This window comes from Lagopus muta, chromosome 1 (genome assembly GCF_023343835.1).
Source record: "Lagopus muta isolate bLagMut1 chromosome 1, bLagMut1 primary, whole genome shotgun sequence".
NCBI lineage: Eukaryota > Metazoa > Chordata > Aves > Galliformes > Phasianidae > Lagopus > Lagopus muta.
This window is the reverse complement of record NC_064433.1, coordinates 24,093,131-24,112,011: the sequence shown is the minus strand read 5'-3', so window position 1 is coordinate 24,112,011 and position 18,881 is coordinate 24,093,131. Positions and strand designations below refer to the sequence as shown.

The 18,881-nt window shown below is 35.5% G+C and overlaps 1 protein-coding gene across 5 annotated transcripts in view; it reads right to left on the bottom strand.

Moving 5' to 3' along the window:
- The window catches only part of CTTNBP2 (cortactin binding protein 2), a 125,964-nt gene that overhangs the window by 16,250 nt on the left and 90,833 nt on the right, over window positions 1–18,881 (bottom strand). For all 5 annotated transcript variants that reach the window (XM_048946642.1, XM_048946651.1, XM_048946658.1 and 2 more), the window contains 10 exons: window positions 16,639–16,842; window positions 11,262–11,361; window positions 9,457–9,607; window positions 8,134–8,388; window positions 5,565–5,682; window positions 3,333–3,608; window positions 1,908–2,003; window positions 1,414–1,493; window positions 391–477; window positions 208–307 (listed from right to left, as the gene is read on the bottom strand). In XM_048946642.1, the coding sequence (XP_048802599.1) occupies window positions 208–307; window positions 391–477; window positions 1,414–1,493; window positions 1,908–2,003; window positions 3,333–3,608; window positions 5,565–5,682; window positions 8,134–8,388; window positions 9,457–9,607; window positions 11,262–11,361; window positions 16,639–16,842 (1,467 nt within the window). The remainder of the gene's footprint in view (window positions 1–207; window positions 308–390; window positions 478–1,413; window positions 1,494–1,907; window positions 2,004–3,332; window positions 3,609–5,564; window positions 5,683–8,133; window positions 8,389–9,456; window positions 9,608–11,261; window positions 11,362–16,638; window positions 16,843–18,881) is intronic.

The following is an 18,881-nucleotide window of genomic DNA, read 5'->3' as shown; positions in this document are numbered from 1 at the left end:
CAGATTTTTTTCTGATTCAGTACATTTGAACCTTAGCTCTACTTCAAAGTTTAGACTCTTACCATTATTGGCCAAGTACCTAGAGAAGTATGTCTTCTGTTAAAACACGCCACCCACTAAGCAAAATGTTTTAATGTATTTCTTTTCTTTGTATGAACAAAACATTTCCTACCAGTTACTGAGATCAGACTGATGAAATAAGCTTACCACTACTGATGAACAATTCTGCAAGCTGCTCCTTGGAGAAACCAGCATCCACTTCCACTTTAATGATATCACATGTAGATCCTGCAGCCACTTGTTTTTGCTGTGTTGAAAATGTATGGATTTGGTGAAATGGTGAATACTCCAATTGACAAACTAACTAACCTTGTGTGTTTGTGTTAATACCTTCATGCAGGCTGCTATCTGATACGCTATATAGTCTTGCAAACTCCCTTCTGGACCATGGAAGATGACATTATGGTATTGTTCAACCTATAGATAAACAATACATTATTCTTGGAAGTTCACAGACTCAGAATTCTTTGAGTCAGATTTAAAATAGACAATGTTCATATGACATATTTGAAATATTTTTCACAGCTGTTCTTCTAAACAACAAAATTCTATCCAAGTACACAGCTGAATTTATGCAGATTTTAGACTTGATAATTAATGTTAACATGCATGACCCAATTATCCCTACATTTCCAGATACTAAATAACTTCTGAGAGCTATGAAATCTACCCATCTATCAACATCAGATGTATATATATATGTATTATACGTATGTATATATACACATGTATATATATGTATTATACCTAGGTCACTCTGAAAGCAAGGTCTTTTCTTCGTAAGTGCTTCCATGTTAGAAGTCGCTTTGTCAGACTGCCCCTCTGCTGCCATCTACCACACAGCAACAGAATTTAATGAAATATTGGTGGAAAGGTTCAACCTCTACTGTCATACTGCCAGCATCCACCTCTGATGTTGTAGGCCAACATTATAAAATAGGAGGCATTCCCTTCATAGCAGCTCTCGAGTAGATATAAATATATAGATAAAGCTGTTCATAAAATCCAGGTCTCAATTGCTTACTTACTGCTTATTTACTTTTTCCTAGAAAGCTGTAATTATGTAACTTTGTAAGGAAATAAGACATAGAAGAGCTTTTAATATACTTTCTCAAGCAGCTCAGTTTATCAGATGGCAGCTATTTAAAGAATGAAGTGAATATCCTCATGTAACTACAGTTATTGGGAGAAGGTTTAAGGGGAATTTTATTTTAACATAACAACTTTTGTCCTACTTCATTTTTCTAGAAATCTTTGCATTCTTTCCTAGAGTAGAAGATCACATTTTTTTTAGTCGCTCTGTTAACATTTTCATGTATGAACAATGTGGAGTGAAGCTGCACTGGTACTCACCAAGCGGAGGTAGTTCTGAAGAGTCTGAAGATGGATCATAGATGCATAAGTCACACTATTTAGGCAGCCTTCTTGAGGTCCTTTAAAAGAAAGAGATAAGCAAATACTTTAATAAATCTCTCATGTTAAGAAGTATGTATAAGGGCTACACATGCTTTTTATACAGCATCAACAATAACTTACTAAAATTACAGGCTACATAAATTAAAATAGTGAAGAAATTAAAAGCATTTACCTATCAACATAGATTCAGTTATTCATGACATAAGTAAAACAGATACTACTATACATGCAGAAAAGGTAGTAGGGCTTTTATGTGCCACTGCATTTTCTAAACGTTCTAAATCCTTTCAAACCTACTTAAAGAATTAACAAAATATGATATTTCTGATTTCTAAATGATACTGAAGAAGAAATCCAGTGGTGATTCTGAAATTAAATACTTCATTGAGTGTTTTAACAGTCAAAACTGAAAATTATGAATTGAAACTTACCAAACAAAAACACTGTGATATGTTCAGCTCTGTTCTTCTTCAAAAAGTCCCATGGTGGTTGGGAAAAAATCTGACCTGTTGACCATGAAATGTTTCCTGTTTAAAAGAAAAAATGAGAGATTCCCTTAATATGTAAAACATCCCATACTCAAGCATATGGCATCGCCTGCAGAGACTGTGTACGCTGACCAATTTGACAAACAAATCAGTCTCACGTGCACAATAATACTACTGTTTGATAGAGGACTGATGGTACTGATGTTGATATCCAACTAATAGATGAGTGAATAGCTAGATTGCCTTTACATCTTTACAGGTGATGCACTACCTTTCCCTTTCCAGTAAAACAATGTAACTCGACCAGTCTAGTATGAACAGGGTTTTTTTCTGGGGGAGGAGCACTTAAGATGATGCATACAAAGTTTCAGTGGCCTATGCAGCTGTTACTACTACCACATTCTGAACAATTTTCTTACTGTTTTGATCCTTTAAAAACATTTTTATATTTTACTTTGTTAAGTGAAACTACATAAAACAGGGAATGTTCTGTTACACCTATTCTGATGATTTACAGTCTAGATTTATTGTGCAGTTTGGTTGCACTGAACAGACAATAGCGTGGGCTTTTGTTTAACAAGTAATAAAGATACCTCTTTTGGATTTCTAAATTGAGTAAAAAGTTAATTGACTTTGGACACCATGTTCCCCCAGATGACACTAAATAGACAGTTAGAATCATAGAATCATAGAATCACAAGGTTGGAAACGACCTATAAGATCATCCTGTCCAACCGTCTCCTCATCACCATTGCCACCACTAGTACTAAACCATATCACGCAGCACGTCATCCAGACGCGTCTTGAACACTGCCAGGGTCGGCGACTCCACCACCTCCCTGGGCAGCCATTCCAGTGCCTGACCACTCTCTGAGAGAAGAAGTTCTTCCTTATGTCCAACCTAAACCTCCTCTGATACAACTTGTGGCCGCTGCCCCGTGTCCTGCTCGTTGCCTGGGAGAAGAGGCCAAATCCCTCTTCACCACAACCTCCCTTCAGGAAGTTGTAAGTGCAGTGAGGTCTCCTCTGAGCCTCCTCTTCTCCAGACTGAGTTAAAACTAATGAATACTTTCATGTCAGCATGTTTAAAGTTTCATAGTCAGAACTGGTTTTTCTTAGTCTAACATCTGAAAGATCAAGAAATGTAAGATTTTTTTTTAACTTGCTCTATTCCTTTAGAGTAATACTTGAACAGCAAGCATAAACAATGTTTTATTAACTGAATCTGTAGTCATTATAGCACTGTTTAAGTTCAGCAATTGTCAAAAGTAGCCTTAAGTATATTTTAAACCATGGGATGAAATAAGATTTCACAATTTCAAGAAAACATTTCAGTTTTGCTTTTATTTAATACACCAGTATTCATACCTAGTTTGACAGATAATATACTGCTTGCACTGAGCCCAATGTTGGATTCTGCAGCACCATTAAATGACAGCTCTTCTAGGCTCCTCCACCCATCAGAAGCAATTGCTTGGAAATGATTTGTCACTGCCTGATTCACTGCTTTTGAAAAATCATCCCATGTTGTTTGTTTGCGGATATTTAAAGCGCATATTGTATTTTCTGTATCAAATTCCTCTGTACCACAATGGGCTGGTTCAATGCCACTGACTGAAATCCTTACAGGCACATTAAGAGCATCTGTTGAAAAAAGAAAAACAAAAATGAGAAAAACTGTACAACTCAATAAAAATTATACTATTAGACTTTGAAGATGAATAACATCTAATATTTAAAAGGAAAGCCACAGTGTGACTCCTGCTACAGAAGAGCAAATGTAAGCAGAGCACAGGTCACCACAAAACCAAAGCAGTGATGAAAAACAAATATCAAGGTATCTATTACAAAAAAAAATCATTATTATTATGATCACTTAAATCATAGGAGGAAAGACAAAACTTACTTACTCTTGTATTTCCTCTTTATAGACTAACTTCTTATAAATTAAGACAGATGGTAGGTTGCTTCTCAATGTTTCACTTTATTGTGGTTGTGTATGGTTTTATTATCAATGTAAAAAGGAATTTTTTGGCTCAATTGCACGAGTGGAAAGCACAGTTAGCCAAGCCAAATGCCTTTAAATAAAAGCTAAGATAGGAAATCCACTTAGAATTGTGTATTTGGTTTGCTAGTGAATAAACTGAGAAAGCATTAAAAGAAAAAGAGTAGAAAATTTACATACACATACTAGAAAAATACATCAAAGTAATTTCATAGAATCATAGAATGGCCTGAGTTGAAAAGGACCTCAAAGCTCATCTAATTTCAGTCCCCTGCAATGTGCAGGGTTGCCAACCACCAGACCAGGCTTCCCAGGGCCACATCCATCCTGGCCTCGAACGCCTCCAGGGATGGGGCATTCTGTTGCAATCTAAATTATTTTAAACCTTACTCTTTGAAGACTAGAATAAAATTCAACAGAAGTCTGTATGGATCAATCAGATGAATAAAAGTGAAAATGAAACTATTTTCAAACTACTGCACAAACAATACCTTTTAGAAATTATTCCTTAAAGTGAAAATAAGTGCAATTAAAAAAAAAACAGCATAGTCCAAGGGTTCTAAGCTGACAGAAGCAATTGGATTTGTGATATGCCCGAGCAGACACACAGGATTTTAGGACTGACAAAAATTATACAAGTATCAGCTTAGTAGGCTGCAGATTCAGCAACTGAAAACTGGCTTCAGTCTGACAAAGAAGTAGACCACAAAGGAGAAGTTTCTATCAGAAAGTGAATTGCGTAAAATTGTAGGATATCGCAACAGTGGAAGACAAAAAATCAGAACCAGCTCACAAAGCTGCTCTAATTTCCTGAGAATCAATGAACTTGACTCATCACAGACCTACACTCACAACATGAACACAAAAGTGTATGAAATACAAATCTACCAACGCAGAACTTCTGACTATAGAGAAACAGAAAAAAAGAATTGGTGAGTGGATGGACTAAGCTGTAAATCAAGAAATACCCAGGCCAGCACACTTCACTGGATTTTAAGAAAACTTAAGGAGAAGGAAGAGGACAGGTTCCAGAAAAAAAAAAAAAAAGTCTTCTGAGAGAAGCTATTCATGCTGGTACAGAGAAATTGTTTGATGTTTTCTCTAAGACTTCCTTCGAATATTAAGCAAAAAATCCCCATAACTATAAACAAGTGACAAATAAAATAGTGCTTTCAAAGACTAGATGACTGTGTTAGCCTAAGGAAATATGACAGCTATCCATCACTCAATGCTTTTTCTGCAAGAATTAGAAGAAAAGGTGAGAATGAAGGTCAAGGAAAAAAATAGCTTTGGAAAAATTAGTTACTAGCATTAAATTGAGAAATGTTACAAGTATATTGATGTTTGCATGTGTACAGTGTACCAGTGTTTCATGTGGTTTAAAATTAGAAAGACATAAATCATTTAATACTCTCCAATAAAATTTTACCACAAACTTTTGCAAAATTTGGAGAACACTGACCTGCTAAGTTAAAAAAAAGAAAATTTTACGGTGACAAAAAATGGATGGCTTCCCTTTTAATATTTCCACCTCTTTGAGCCACAAGTTCTTTAGCAAAAGACATTTTTGCATATTGCTGATAGCGATTACTTACTTAAGTTTTCTAGGAGATGTTTACAATCATCAGTAGCAACATCATGTAATGTTCGATTACATTTATCTTTTTTTTCAGCCTCTAGTCCACCATGGCTACAAAGGATTTCTAGACAGTTCTGCAAAGGTAAGAGCTGTATTATTTTCTTGTCCATTTGCTGTATCAAATTGTTCTATCAATATGCAGTTAAGATACCTAATTGAAATTCTTATACATGCATTTCCAAAGACCAGCTACAGAATTTCTACAGGTGTCCAAATGAAGTCCCTCACTACGTTGAAAAGCAGGTGTACTGTATGGCAGTCTTGAAAGTTTCAAACCAAGATTTTGAAAAAGCAGAACACTACAGCCAGGCACCGTCAGCCTTCAGACACCAAGTGCTGATCCACTGAAGTGATCAGTTCTTAACATCTGGCCACAAGTTTATATATTCACATAAGGAAACAGAAGTCCTGCAACATGTTGCAATGTGATACAACAGTGGCCATTTCAATATATTTTGTTTTGAAGGTCTGGGCTTTCAAAGGCAATTCTGAAGTGTAATACAGACTAAATAAAAAAAACTTTTCAAATGGCAATCCAGTTTGCATTTCAGTAAGGATGTGATTCCTCATGCCTCACATCTTAACTGACAGACAGCAAAAGAAAAAACAATTGTTTTAAAGTCACCTTGCAGACCCCCCTTCCGGCAGCTAAAATTCAAAGACTTAAAAATAGACGTAATGTGATTAACAAAAGCAAAGATTCATTACACTCAATTAGAAACAAGGCACTAGCGGATGAATTTGGATTGGTGCAATCATACTGTAAAAAGAAAAAAATCAATTACACAAGTCTTTCAGAACTAGAAGAAAAAAGCCCCCAACTATATTTTAAATGTTGTTTGATCTGTGGACAGAAGACTGATTAAGTTCTGATTTCTAATGGTCACCCATTCGACATCAGTATGGGTAGCCTGCATGAAAGCACTGCCATCCTCAGACGTGTCTTTCAAGGACAGCTATCCGTATCAAAAAAGTGCACCACTGCAAATTATCATAATACTGTGCTGTTAACTTCTGGATTTAATCACAGTACAGAAACCAAATCTTGGAAGTACGTAGAAGCAGCTAGCAAAAGTTCCAGTTCAGACCAGGGAATTGTTTCAAGATTGGCTGCTGTTACCTATTTTACAGCTGCCGTAACAGAAACACTTCTGCCAGTACATACAATACTCTTGACACATTCCATAAACATAATAGTCATTTAAGCTATAGCTCCCCATGAGACAGAATTTTACTGCATAGTGGTTCCAGCACTTGTCAGAATGTTTCAAAAATCAATTAGCCAACTAAATGTGCCATGAAAAATTAATCAGAAAAAAAAGCAGCATATTTTCTCATCAGGTTGGTTAGTTAACCATCTCTCAAATAGATGGAATGAATGGAAGACAGCAGAAAGAGTGAACGGTGACACTGAAAGAAGGGAGAAAGGAAAGGAAAAAAGAAGTGGGATAGAACAAAATATGAGGTTTGTTTCCTCAGTACAATAAGAAGCCTTCTTGGCTCTGTTGCCTGTGATTCAGTAGCTAAAACACTCTAACATAGTTCACTTGTAAATTGTTTATGCCTATCAATCTTGAAAACCTGTGCAGTACCAGCACTATTACATGCAGTTACCATGTAGAGTTATGAACGACATGGTACTGGCAGTGGAGGTAAAGGATTAGAGAATGGAGCTAAAGAGTTAACAGTACTAAAAATGGTTATTAAGCAACTTCTATATTCTTAATATCCCAAACATATTTACTGAGTAAAAAACGCATTTAATACAATAAACATATCTTTAAACCTGTGGCTATTACAAGTTTATCACAGCAAATTTGTCAGGAGAAAAAGCACATCTAATGACAGAATTGAATTAGCCTTGCAACCACAGGATACTTTCTGAAGTCTTGGACTGTATTATTCTAAAACTCATTCTTCTGTGTTCAGCATTCATTCTTCATTTTCTCCTTGGATAAAAATTTAACAGTGAGATCTGACTGATAGCTTCTAAACAAATAAATACATCTTGTCAAAAGTCAAGTAAAATACTCCAGAAATGTTCCTACATGCAATCAGATCTGTCAGGTTTGTCCCCACCTTATCAGATTTTCCCTGCCCCTGTGATTAATATTCCTTTTCCTGCTGGGAAATTGTTCACAGTTTCCAGTTACATTTAAAGACAATTTAACTATGTCCATCTAACATCCATATTAAATTCACATCACCCAATCAACAGGCATTCTGGTAGAGATTCACATCACCTTAGCTTTGAAAATCTCAGCTAATTCTATTCTCTATTTTTGTTATTTCCCCAGAAGTGTGCATTTGAAAATAATTATTCATCACATTTAAGCTGGATATGTAGCTTCTGCAGTTAATGATGCAAAGGAAGTATCTTTCTGTCTCTATTAAGTCAAGTGTATCAGCAAATTAAATAAGAAAATTAGACTTGCCACCCAAGTTTTAGTTTGTCACAGTGAAAAAAGAGGATTTATCTCACATAAACTCTAGCAGGTTACTGTAATTTGTTCACATGGACTGACCTTAAAGCCTTTTGATGCTGCTATGTGGGCAGCAGTCCAACCCTCTTTGTCAGCATGGTTGATGAGATCTGCAGAAATAACAGGTTTTCTTCTAGTGTTACAGCCATCTTCTCTGCTCTCCAAATCAAAGTAGTTTGAATTAGGCTCCGTATCAGCCAAAGAGTTCCCATTGTTTGGCTCTCCATAGTACATTAGGAGCTTGAGACTGTCAACATTACCAGAATCCACTGCTGCATGAATGGGTGACCAGCCATCCTAAAGAAACAAAAGCAAAAAGCACACTTCCACCAAGCACAGAAAAACGTCTTCAGAACTCATATCAACAATGAGTCTGAATGACTCTGAAACTCTGTTTGAAAATTAAACTGAAAGATAAGAGTAACATATTTATCCTTTGGGAAACTGAATTACTTGTATATATAAATATACATGTATATATGTATAAAAAGAAAGAAGGAAATGTAGCACACTAATTTTACAGTTTTTTCCATGGACAGGATAATAGAGACTTCAAAACTCTTAGAAGAGTCTAAGTGTTGCTGGACTGTGTGTGGTGCTAAGAGACCGCATCCTTATCTTGTGCCAAAGTAACGTGACTAATGATCAATAACCTGTATCACATTGCATTAACCAATTTATCAGATATTTTCACGTAGCATAACTTTCTCCTGAGTAAAAAATACTTACTTTCCAAAACCAGCATCAATGAATAAAAAAAATCCAGTGTAAAAAGAGCAAAATTTACTGTGAATTAGTGTCTCTGGACAGCCTAAACCACACATTTATTGTCACACTTACTTAAAAATCTTCAGAAAAATTTCAAGAAAGTAGCAGAAGAGAGCAGTACCTAGATGTTAACTTTGAAACGATTATCCTCCCTTTCTCCATTTCCTTATGCCATATTCTTTCATTTACAATATATTAGGCTTTATAATATTGGCTGGCAAATTTTGGTGGGCTTCCTTCAAAGGCAAGAATAATTAACCGTAACATAAAAAATGGAAGAAAATTCTAACTCTGCACCATAAAAATAGTTCATAGTACAAAGCAGAAGAGTTCTGTTTTGTATATCTGGTGCTGCAGCAAACTGCAGGCTGAAGCTGACATAACTAAAATCATAAGGAACTTGTGTACTTTAGGAGATTTTATAGAAAATACACAACTTAAAAAAAAGAAAGTATGATGCAAAACCATGATACTAATTTCAAATTACATTATATTTTTAAGATTTAAAGAAAACTTTGAATAAATAACATAATTTTTTTCTAGGTGTTTGCAATTATTGTACAATGTAATCTAACTTTACAAACTATTTTGACTTACACTGGTTTTTACTGTTCGATCTGCTCCTCTTTCCAACAAGAGCTTAATACAATCATTATTTCCATATTTGCAGGCCAGGTACAAAGGTGTCTGTCCTCTTTCAGCAGCATGGTTAATATCAGCCTGATACATAATTAATAATTCTGCACACCTACAGCAAACAATAAGGTAGTAAAATTATCCTGTATTTGACATTCAAAATCATTAGAACTTAGAATACCTAAATATCTAATTTGAAGAGGGCAAAATACCAACTGTATAGATGGAGATCAGCCCATGATTTTACCAATCACATACACATACATACGTAGGCATATGGGATGCTTTCATATCAGGTACAGTAATGAATTGGACTACTTTAAACCCATAAATATTAAACTACTGTGCGTATAATTTTAAAATGTCAATTTAAAACATTTCATTTCAAAGGGCCAATAAAAACTTTTTGACAGATGACCAATAGAGCAGCATTTCTTTCCTGACTACTGATTTTTAAAATAGTTTTAAAAAGAAAACAAACAAACAGGCACCCAGAAACTCCAATTTCTCCTGTCAAGCTCCTGGTAGCTGTGTTTTTTGGTAGGACCAGCTTTAGATACCACCAGAAGAGAAGTAAACTAGAAGGGACAGCAAATGGAAACTACCCCAGAAAGATGTCCTAGGTTGTGTTGGTAGCAGCTACTGCAATAGAACAGAAGACTAGGCTGAGGGGTCAATAGAACTTAATTCTCATTAGGGGCTTGCACTGGATCCAAGATCCTGCATTTCCTCATGTAAGCCCAGTTTTCTTCCCAATAGGGTTAGCCCTCTTTCCCTACCTCTCCTGAGCATCTCTGAAGACTTCATAAAAAAATTAATTTTAGTCTATTCTCTCTGCAGTTCAAAAAGAGTTTAAATATAAAATAACACCCATACAATCACTTATGACGACTTTTTTTTCTGGATAAAAGTGCTCTGGAAGAGGTTATCTAGTAGTTGCTTCCAACTTCCAGTTCTGTTTCCTACAATTCTATGACACACAGTAAAACCGAAAAAAATAAAATAAAATAAAAAATCACTGTGTCAACTTTCAGCTCCTCCACTTAAGAGGAAAACAAATCATCTGGACAAACTGCTGTAAACTATTTCCCAGTATAAAGAAATGACAGAATTTTCCAATCATGCTGTGATAGAACACCCATCTTTCTGAAACAAGGGCTTCAAAAAATTATGGTAAATACATTTTGAAAAAGTTCTTAGAAATATTCTTTGACTCACACATAACTTTCTGTGTAAACTTACTGAGATGAAGAAAACTTAAACCTTAAAAAGAAAAAACAACCAAATCTGTTTTGATTGTTTAAAGCATTTGATTCTATCACTCATACAAACACTTAGGTAAATGTTCTTTCTTGTCTCCGTATATGACAAATCACAGTTCTCTATGCTTAAAAAAATGATGTAAAAATAATGTATTTTCTCCTCCTGTGGTGAATTCCTGTATTGTAGCTGACAACATGAAGAAAATTAAGAAATTTGAAGGCATGACTCATGTGCAGACTAGTATCATATTTTGGTTACTAAGACTACACACATTCAGCATCCCTAAGAGCTGCAATTGGAAACAACAAAGAAAAAGGAAAGTATCAGAACCAGAAACGCATGTGAATATGTGAATATGAATTTGAGCAGTTGCTTTCAATAAATAGTATTTAAATACTAGTGTGTTCTTAGCTGTAAACACATTTTAATGACAATCTATATAACATAATGTAAAGTGCATATAAATTAGAGTAAGAGCTGATGGGAAAAATGTTAAGACTTACTTGACATGTCCCTGAGCAACTGCTGAACACAAGGGTGTAAAGCCATTTTTATCAGCAGCATCAACTTGTGCTTCTGCAGTCAGCAGCAAACTCACGCAATCTATAAATTGAGAATAAACACAAACTATGCAATAAAAACAAGTGGTTAGAACTACCAGAAGATAAGACCTGCTCGAGCAGCATTGTCTTGGAGCAACAGACATCAGTCTTTTTTAACCATACACCACACTTTAATGAACCAAAGTAGAAGCTCTGGAAGAATTTGCAGAAGGGAGCTGAAAATGCACCACTCTACTGCAAAATGGTTCAACCCAGATCCCAGTAATGGATTATCCCATTAACTGCCACTAATGGCAACTCCATAATGTTAGCTCATTTCTGTATTTCTGAAGCTGGAAATTTGAATTACCCAGCAGTCACACTGACACCTCCAAAATGACAGCTGAATTGGAAACGTTCACAAGCTACACGGAACTCAAACAGCAGGCTGATCAGCCTTGTTTTAGGACACTTTGACACAGAACTGCAATGACTAATAAGGTCAGCTTACAAAAGCAAGCAAACAAACAAACAAACAAAACAAAACAAAACAAAAAAACCAACAAAACCCCCCAAATCTTTCTGACTCAAATTTTTCCAAAGTTACATGCTAAATAGAATAGGTAAAGCTAATTAAGAGAATTAATTACACAGCAATTGGACTGCTGTTCATCTATATACTGGAGTTTAATGTAATGCAATTAAGTTTGAAGAAAACATTAAATCTGCTCTAAAATCTTCAAATTCATTCTACACAAAAATAAGTCTTTAGATAAAACTTCTACTTTGAAAATACACCCAGCTTGAACAACAGTTCTCACTCTTGACCCAACATATTTTTAGAATTGCTTAGAAATCTGACTCATCTAAAATGTTTCTGAACATACTCAACTCCTGTTGCAACTCTTTCAAATATTTAACGTGGATGTTGTGGAGCTGATTAAACAAATAATTTAAGAAGTAAGATTCTAAAACACTGCAAGTCATTATACTGCAAATTAAGATTCTTAAATATGTGACCTGATTTGAAATGGCTCCTTTTTTTTTTTTTAAGGTTTTTTGTGAGGACAAGTTACTAGAACTTAGTATGTTAACTAACTTAATTGCTCTTCCTACAGGTAAGAAATTAGTAAATAAAGTTTTCCATCACTATGTAACAGAAAAAAATACTCATTATTACATCATTTTTCCCCTTTTCCATTTCAATCTCAGTCTTACATTAAACAGTCAACTTGAAAAAAAAAAACAACAAAAAAAAGGATTCCTGCTTGATATCCTAAAATGCCTAAAACTTCTAAAGTTTTTGAAGGTTGTTAAAAAAACAAGTTGCATTTGGCTAGAATACTCTTTGATTTGTTCACAAAGCATATGTTAGCCATGCAGAAGCAACAAAGATTGCACAGAACAAGACCACCTTTCCAAAAAAGTACAGTTAACTCACTTATTGATTGGCAGATCATTCAGGTTGTAGCTTATCTATGTGAAAATTCTGTTTCTGGTGAAGATCATTGAAAAGAGCCATTTATTCTCTGGGCCAGGTGCAAGCATGAGGAATTATAGCTACTTTCAGAAGGCATAACACATGAGCCAGCAAGCTCTACGCAACCTGTTCTGATGGCACATCACGTAAAAGAGCAAAAGTCTCCAAGAAGCCTCAGTCCTTTGGATGGACTTTTGATTGGGATTTGGAGGAGGGTAATTTGGGTCTACCCAGACTCATTAACTTCAGTTCATTGCTGTCTGCCATAGAAGCAATCAGCAGTGCAGGGGATATATGAGGAGGGAAAGCACAAGACAGACACTGATGTTGTTAAAGGTTTTGGTCAAAGCAAAAGCAGAACATGGAAGTTCCTTAGCACAAACACGTGGAGACTTCATTGCTCTCCATCTAAGCTCAGTAGGTAGTTCTTCCAGAGTGCTGGCAAACACTGCAGATGCACCCAGCGGCTCGGCAGAGCTGACTCCATGTAGCTGTATGTCTGCACCTCACTCCTTTCTACTTCCCACATTCCCAGTTTTTCCTATCAACCATCATACCACAGCCTCCAAACACGCAGGGCAGAAGAGAATTGATTATACCATAAAATCATACAACTAATACATAGCTGAGTACATAGGATAATCATTATTATTCTCTTCACATTTCTATATTGGGAACTATTGCTATTTATTTCTCCTTTTCTCAGCAACCTTACATATGACAGAGAATGGTTAGAATTGCCAATGCTATTCAGATATGCAGACAGATGAGGCTTTGGGCAACTTCACCTACTTCAAGGTGCCCCTGCTCTTGGCAGGAGCTTGGAACAAGATTGTCTTTATGCTCCTTCCCAACACAAACAGTTCTGTGATTCTGTGTATTACCCATGTGAACCACTGCGCATTTTATCAAGTGTGTCACAGATTGAAGTGACTTCTGCTTTCTTAGTGGATCAAACCAAAATGGCCTGACAGAACAATCTGTTCAGTTCTCCCAGCTAGGTGACTAAATCATAAAAAACAAGTTTCCCAGCACTCATTCAAACACAAAGGAAGTATTTATGTATATTTTTAGAGTGAAGTTGTCTCTCTCAAGACCTACAAAATGCAGGACTGTGGGAGCACAGAAACAAAGGAGCTGCTATGAACTTCATGTGCTGGGAAAAAAACAAATCTCATCTGCAGCTCTCAAAGGGCAACTGTTTATGAACAGGAAAACTACACATTTTGCAAACAGAACAGATTAAGAAAGAACATTTGAGTGTTCTCTTTTATTGCATAGCTGTCAATTTTCTCTACAGACTGAACTCAAAGGACACAACAGCTGCTGCCACTGTCTTGGTTACAGAGTGCTCTACCTTTCTTTAGTTAACCACAGATCTTAAATACTGTATTTATTCACTGAAAGCACACGGAGACCATTTGCTTTCCACTCTTCCCAGCCACTCTGAAACACAGTGTTTGTTTCTGAAGGGGTACTCAGGATGGGAGCCCCTAACAAATCCTGAGCTACTCTTTTCTTCTGGCCAACTATTTCCCAGGAGAAATTAAAAAAATCTGTTTAGTTGATTTAGAGAAAACAAGGAGTCCCATAAATCACTGAATCCATTTAGTCACTAACTTCAGGTTGAAAGTATTTTCGATAAATCAAATCATGGTGTTCTTACCCTTTAGGTTAAGACTATGTGTTAGGTCTTTCACAGAAAGACAGGAGGAGGGGAAAAAAATACTGTAAAGACAGCAATTTACCATTGACAATCCTACTTAATGCAGTGAAAAAGTTTGTAAAATTAAATGGTTTAATCCTTCTTAATATTACATCAGCATCCTTTATTTTTCCCAGCTGTTTAGTTAAGAAAGCTATTAAAAAGGACTTTTTAAAATAAGATACTAATCCCTATAATTCTTAAGTCTCTATGTATTTACATCTATTTAAAGCCTGCATTTTGAAGAGCTGCATCTTATCTGCGCTTTTTGGAACAAAATGCAAGTAACAAACAAAGGATTACATATCAAAACACAAAAATCTTTATCCAAAAATACTGTGAACCTAATTGTTCACATCACTCTCAATTTTCACACAATCTATTAAGACATAAATGCTGCTGCGTGATTCATTCAGAATTCATACAATTTTAGTCACTAAAATGCGATGATTTGTGAATGAAAGTACTTCACACATCCTGAAACTATAAATGGAAGTGTAATGCTAAAACCACTGTAATATAATTTTTATCTTAAAATGTAAAAGATACCAACAACTATAGGATGTCTGTACATGTGTTTGTTTTCATACATCACTCAGGGACCTCTGTTATTTGAAATTTTCACAATAAAACAAGCAAACAAATTGCTTTTGCTGTCAGTAAGAGCTGTTTAGTAATTGAAATTGAAATTCAGGGTATTTGCTTGGAAACAGCTTAGGAATACAAGACAAGAGAAAAATCAGAGCAAGCACTGTCACCCACAAACACCATCCAAGGACATAAATCTAGAAGAATCTACAGAACATTCATTCAGTGAGGGGGAAAAAAATTCCCCACATTGTGATAAAATGGGACCCTTACTACTGAGAACAATAAATTGCACAAAAAGAAAATAAAAGAAAGGGACTTCTCCAATATTTTAAGGGTCACAGTGTATGGGAACTGCTGAGTCATGGCCTTAACCACTGATGGACACCTGGGGAAAGGACTGAGTCAGCCGCAGAGCACAGGTGAAGGCAAGTCACTTCCTAGACCCCATTTAAGGGCTGACTGCCCCTAGGGAAGGATCTCTTGCTGGAGATCCCTTCTCAGTGGAGTCTTTCCTATAAACCTACATCTTTAGACCTACATCTTTAGACCTACATCTTTGGACACAGGTAAGAATTCCTTCCCTGTTTGTTTCTTTTCCCGTTTTCACCACAATAATCTTTCCAGCTCTAACACCAACTGTAACACAAGGCAACAGCAAATATCTGTCAAACAGAAAGGTTCAGATGATTCTAGAAACTAAATCACAGCACTTAGTAAAGAAAGAAAAAATACATTATGGACACAAAGAAAATTCTTCCCGTCCCTATGTCTGCTAGCACAATTAACCTTGAATGTGTCAGAAAAATGTATACTATTTGTCTAAGCATGGATTTGAGAACCTCAATTTACACTCTGACTTTAAAAAGGCTTCAGAAGAAAAAGAAAAAAAAAATTCTGCAAATACTGTTTTAAACAGTGAGTCAGAAACTTCTAATTATGTCACAAATAGACGCACTGTTAGATAAAGTCACAAAGTAGTCATGAATGCAAAGGTCTTTAAGACAGTGTGTTTCACCTGACAGAAAAAAAATCAAGACTTTACTAAAATTAGTGAAATCTCAGTCATTTGTATTGAAGAACTTCGTCTTCAGTGCCGAAAAACGAGCATAACACTCTTGGTTGCAGGTTTTTAAATCTGTATGAAAAACTACAGTTAACTGTACGCTGATTTTTGAGAAAGCTGCTGTTCAAAAGATCTGTGTTAATTGTCAGAAAAATCATTGCTTAGAGTTTGTATCAATTAAACATCTTTCACTACAATGTTCCTCACTTTATAAAGTTACCTGTAAAATATGAAGGCTGACTGCTGGGAGGTTCAACAGATGCTACCACCTTGAGACCAAGGGTTGGGAAAGACAGGAAAGAAAACTGCTAACTACTTCAGTAGAATGTAGAGAATGAACTAAGATTATTTCATCAAGTTTAAAATGAAGACAGTTTGTTTCCCAAGTAACTTGGTACAGATCCAAAATTTGGTTAATTTAGTATTGAAAACTTATGAAATAAGATTTTACTATTTCACATGAATGTACTGAACATAAACAAATCTTATAATTGCTTACCTGTGTGTCCATTCGTAGCAGCAGAATACAAGGCAGAATAGCCATCTTCACAAGAGTAATTAATGTCCAGTCCTTCTTCATTAAGCAGCATTGATAATAAAGTGACATTTCCCTGGGCAGCAGCTTGGTGAAGAAGGGTGGGCCTGCCACCCAGGGGGACAGGACCACCACTTGTTAACAAAGGGGTTAGGGAGGAAGACCAGCCTGTGAGTTAAAGCAACAGAAGTTAGAAGGAAGACAAATTAAAAAAAAAAAGTCTGCATTTTCTGTATTCCTTTGAATGTTAAGAATGATCTTCAAAATGACAAGATTTGTTAGTTTAGCTCAAGTTATGTGGTGATGCTTTGTCTTTTAGAAGGTAATCTGAAAAAATAAATACTGTGTACAGGGGTGACCAGATGTTAATGCAAACAAGATTTCATTACAGCAATTTAACATAAATCTTGTTATGAACTGTAGCAGCAACTAGATTTCTGCCGAAATTATAACAAAATTAAGAAACTACTGAAATTTTTATAAGCTTTAAGTGAATTACTGATATGTTGCAAAGGCTTTTAGCTTTTTTAAGTAGCCAAGAAAAAGTTTCTAAAATAAAATGCATTCACTTCCCTTACAGTCTTAGCTCAAACGTCAGTATTTATATCTCACCCACTGCTATATAAACAAATGATGCAAAGAGCCCTTAATAACTTAAAGTAACTTTGCGGGGGGGGAAAAACAAAACAACTTGCAGAAATAAATACTGAGCTATGCTTCAAGGTAATATTTTACTCAGCAATACGTAAACAATATGTGAATGAGAGAGGCTATATAAAATTTACTTGTGAAAGCTTCCAAGCCACCCAGCTCAAAGACATATTCAATTCAAAGCTATAAAAGCTTAGGAGTTATCTTGGTTAAATGTTGCGTCCATTAATTTTGAGTTTTAGTAGGGGGTTTGTTAAGAATATGAAGTTTTTTGCATAAGGTATAAAAAAAATTGTGGATTCTTCTTTGACCCAGGACTGCAATAGAAAATAGAAGAAAGATCTTTTCTTATTTTAACTATTCCCTTTAGAAGATGCACATTCAACTTCTCTCTTAGGTAAGTAGGTTTTATTTGTGTTCTGCAGGCAAATACAAGCTAGGATCTGAGACTGAAATCTGACAATACAAGGCAAACTTGCCCAGACTTTACTGAGGTTCAGTGACACTCAACACTAAAGTAGAGCTGGCAGAGCATTACTTCCAGCTCCATCGAGCTGAGTAAGTGCTACCCAACCTTTAACATATACAGCAGAAAAGCAGCTTACTGGGATGATCTGCTCCGTGTTTCAGAAAAAAAACCCAAAATTTAATCCAGAAGAATTCTACAGATGTAAAAGGTTTGGGATGTTTCGAGCAAATTTAATTAACATCCAGAGTTACACAAGCCATCATCTGAGTAGAGTTAATAAAGAATGCATAGCTTTCTTTTAAACCCCTGTTTAAAGCAACAAAAATAAGTGCTAAGAGTATCTTCTATTTGTTTTAAAAGCAAGTGAATTTGTCATTTCCAATTAAGTTCACTAGCTTAGTATGTAAAGGAAGCGTATTTGCAGTATTACCACAAGTTTAGCTTATTATTCAACTTATTAATATAGAATTCATATTAATTATGACTTACAAAAAGTCATCAGTACAACTACAGAGTTAAGTTACAAACCCAGCTTGAAGCTGCTGATAATCTCTGTATAAAGATGGATGGAATTACATTCAACTTCAATTCTGGAGTTTCTTTCTGACTATCAATACCTTCATTAATATTTGTTTTTCTGATATTTTGGGAATTTTAAACATTTTCCAAACATGTGAAAAAGTTAAGGAAGGAACATATGAAGTGAACTACATATTTTAAGTGGTAAAATGCACTGCATTTACAGTTCTGACATTTGACAACAGCTGACTCTGACAAAATGCCGAAGGTTTGAAAAAAAACTTCTGTTCACCCTCTCTACTGTAAAAAAAAAAAAAAAAAAAAATGCTTTTATTTTTCCTATCTCTCATCATTTTTTGAAACTAATTGTGCTAATTGTTCATATACATCAATGTCTTTAAAGCAGCAGTTCATATTTATTCTTTACTCCCTTGGCATGGTAGTTAATGATAGCCAGCTTTGCTTGTGTGACACTCCAAATACTGATAGTGTTCGTTCAAGCTTCTGCCTTCATTTTATAACTTAATTTGGTTTGTACTGGAATCACCTGGGGCAGTTTGGTGAGCTT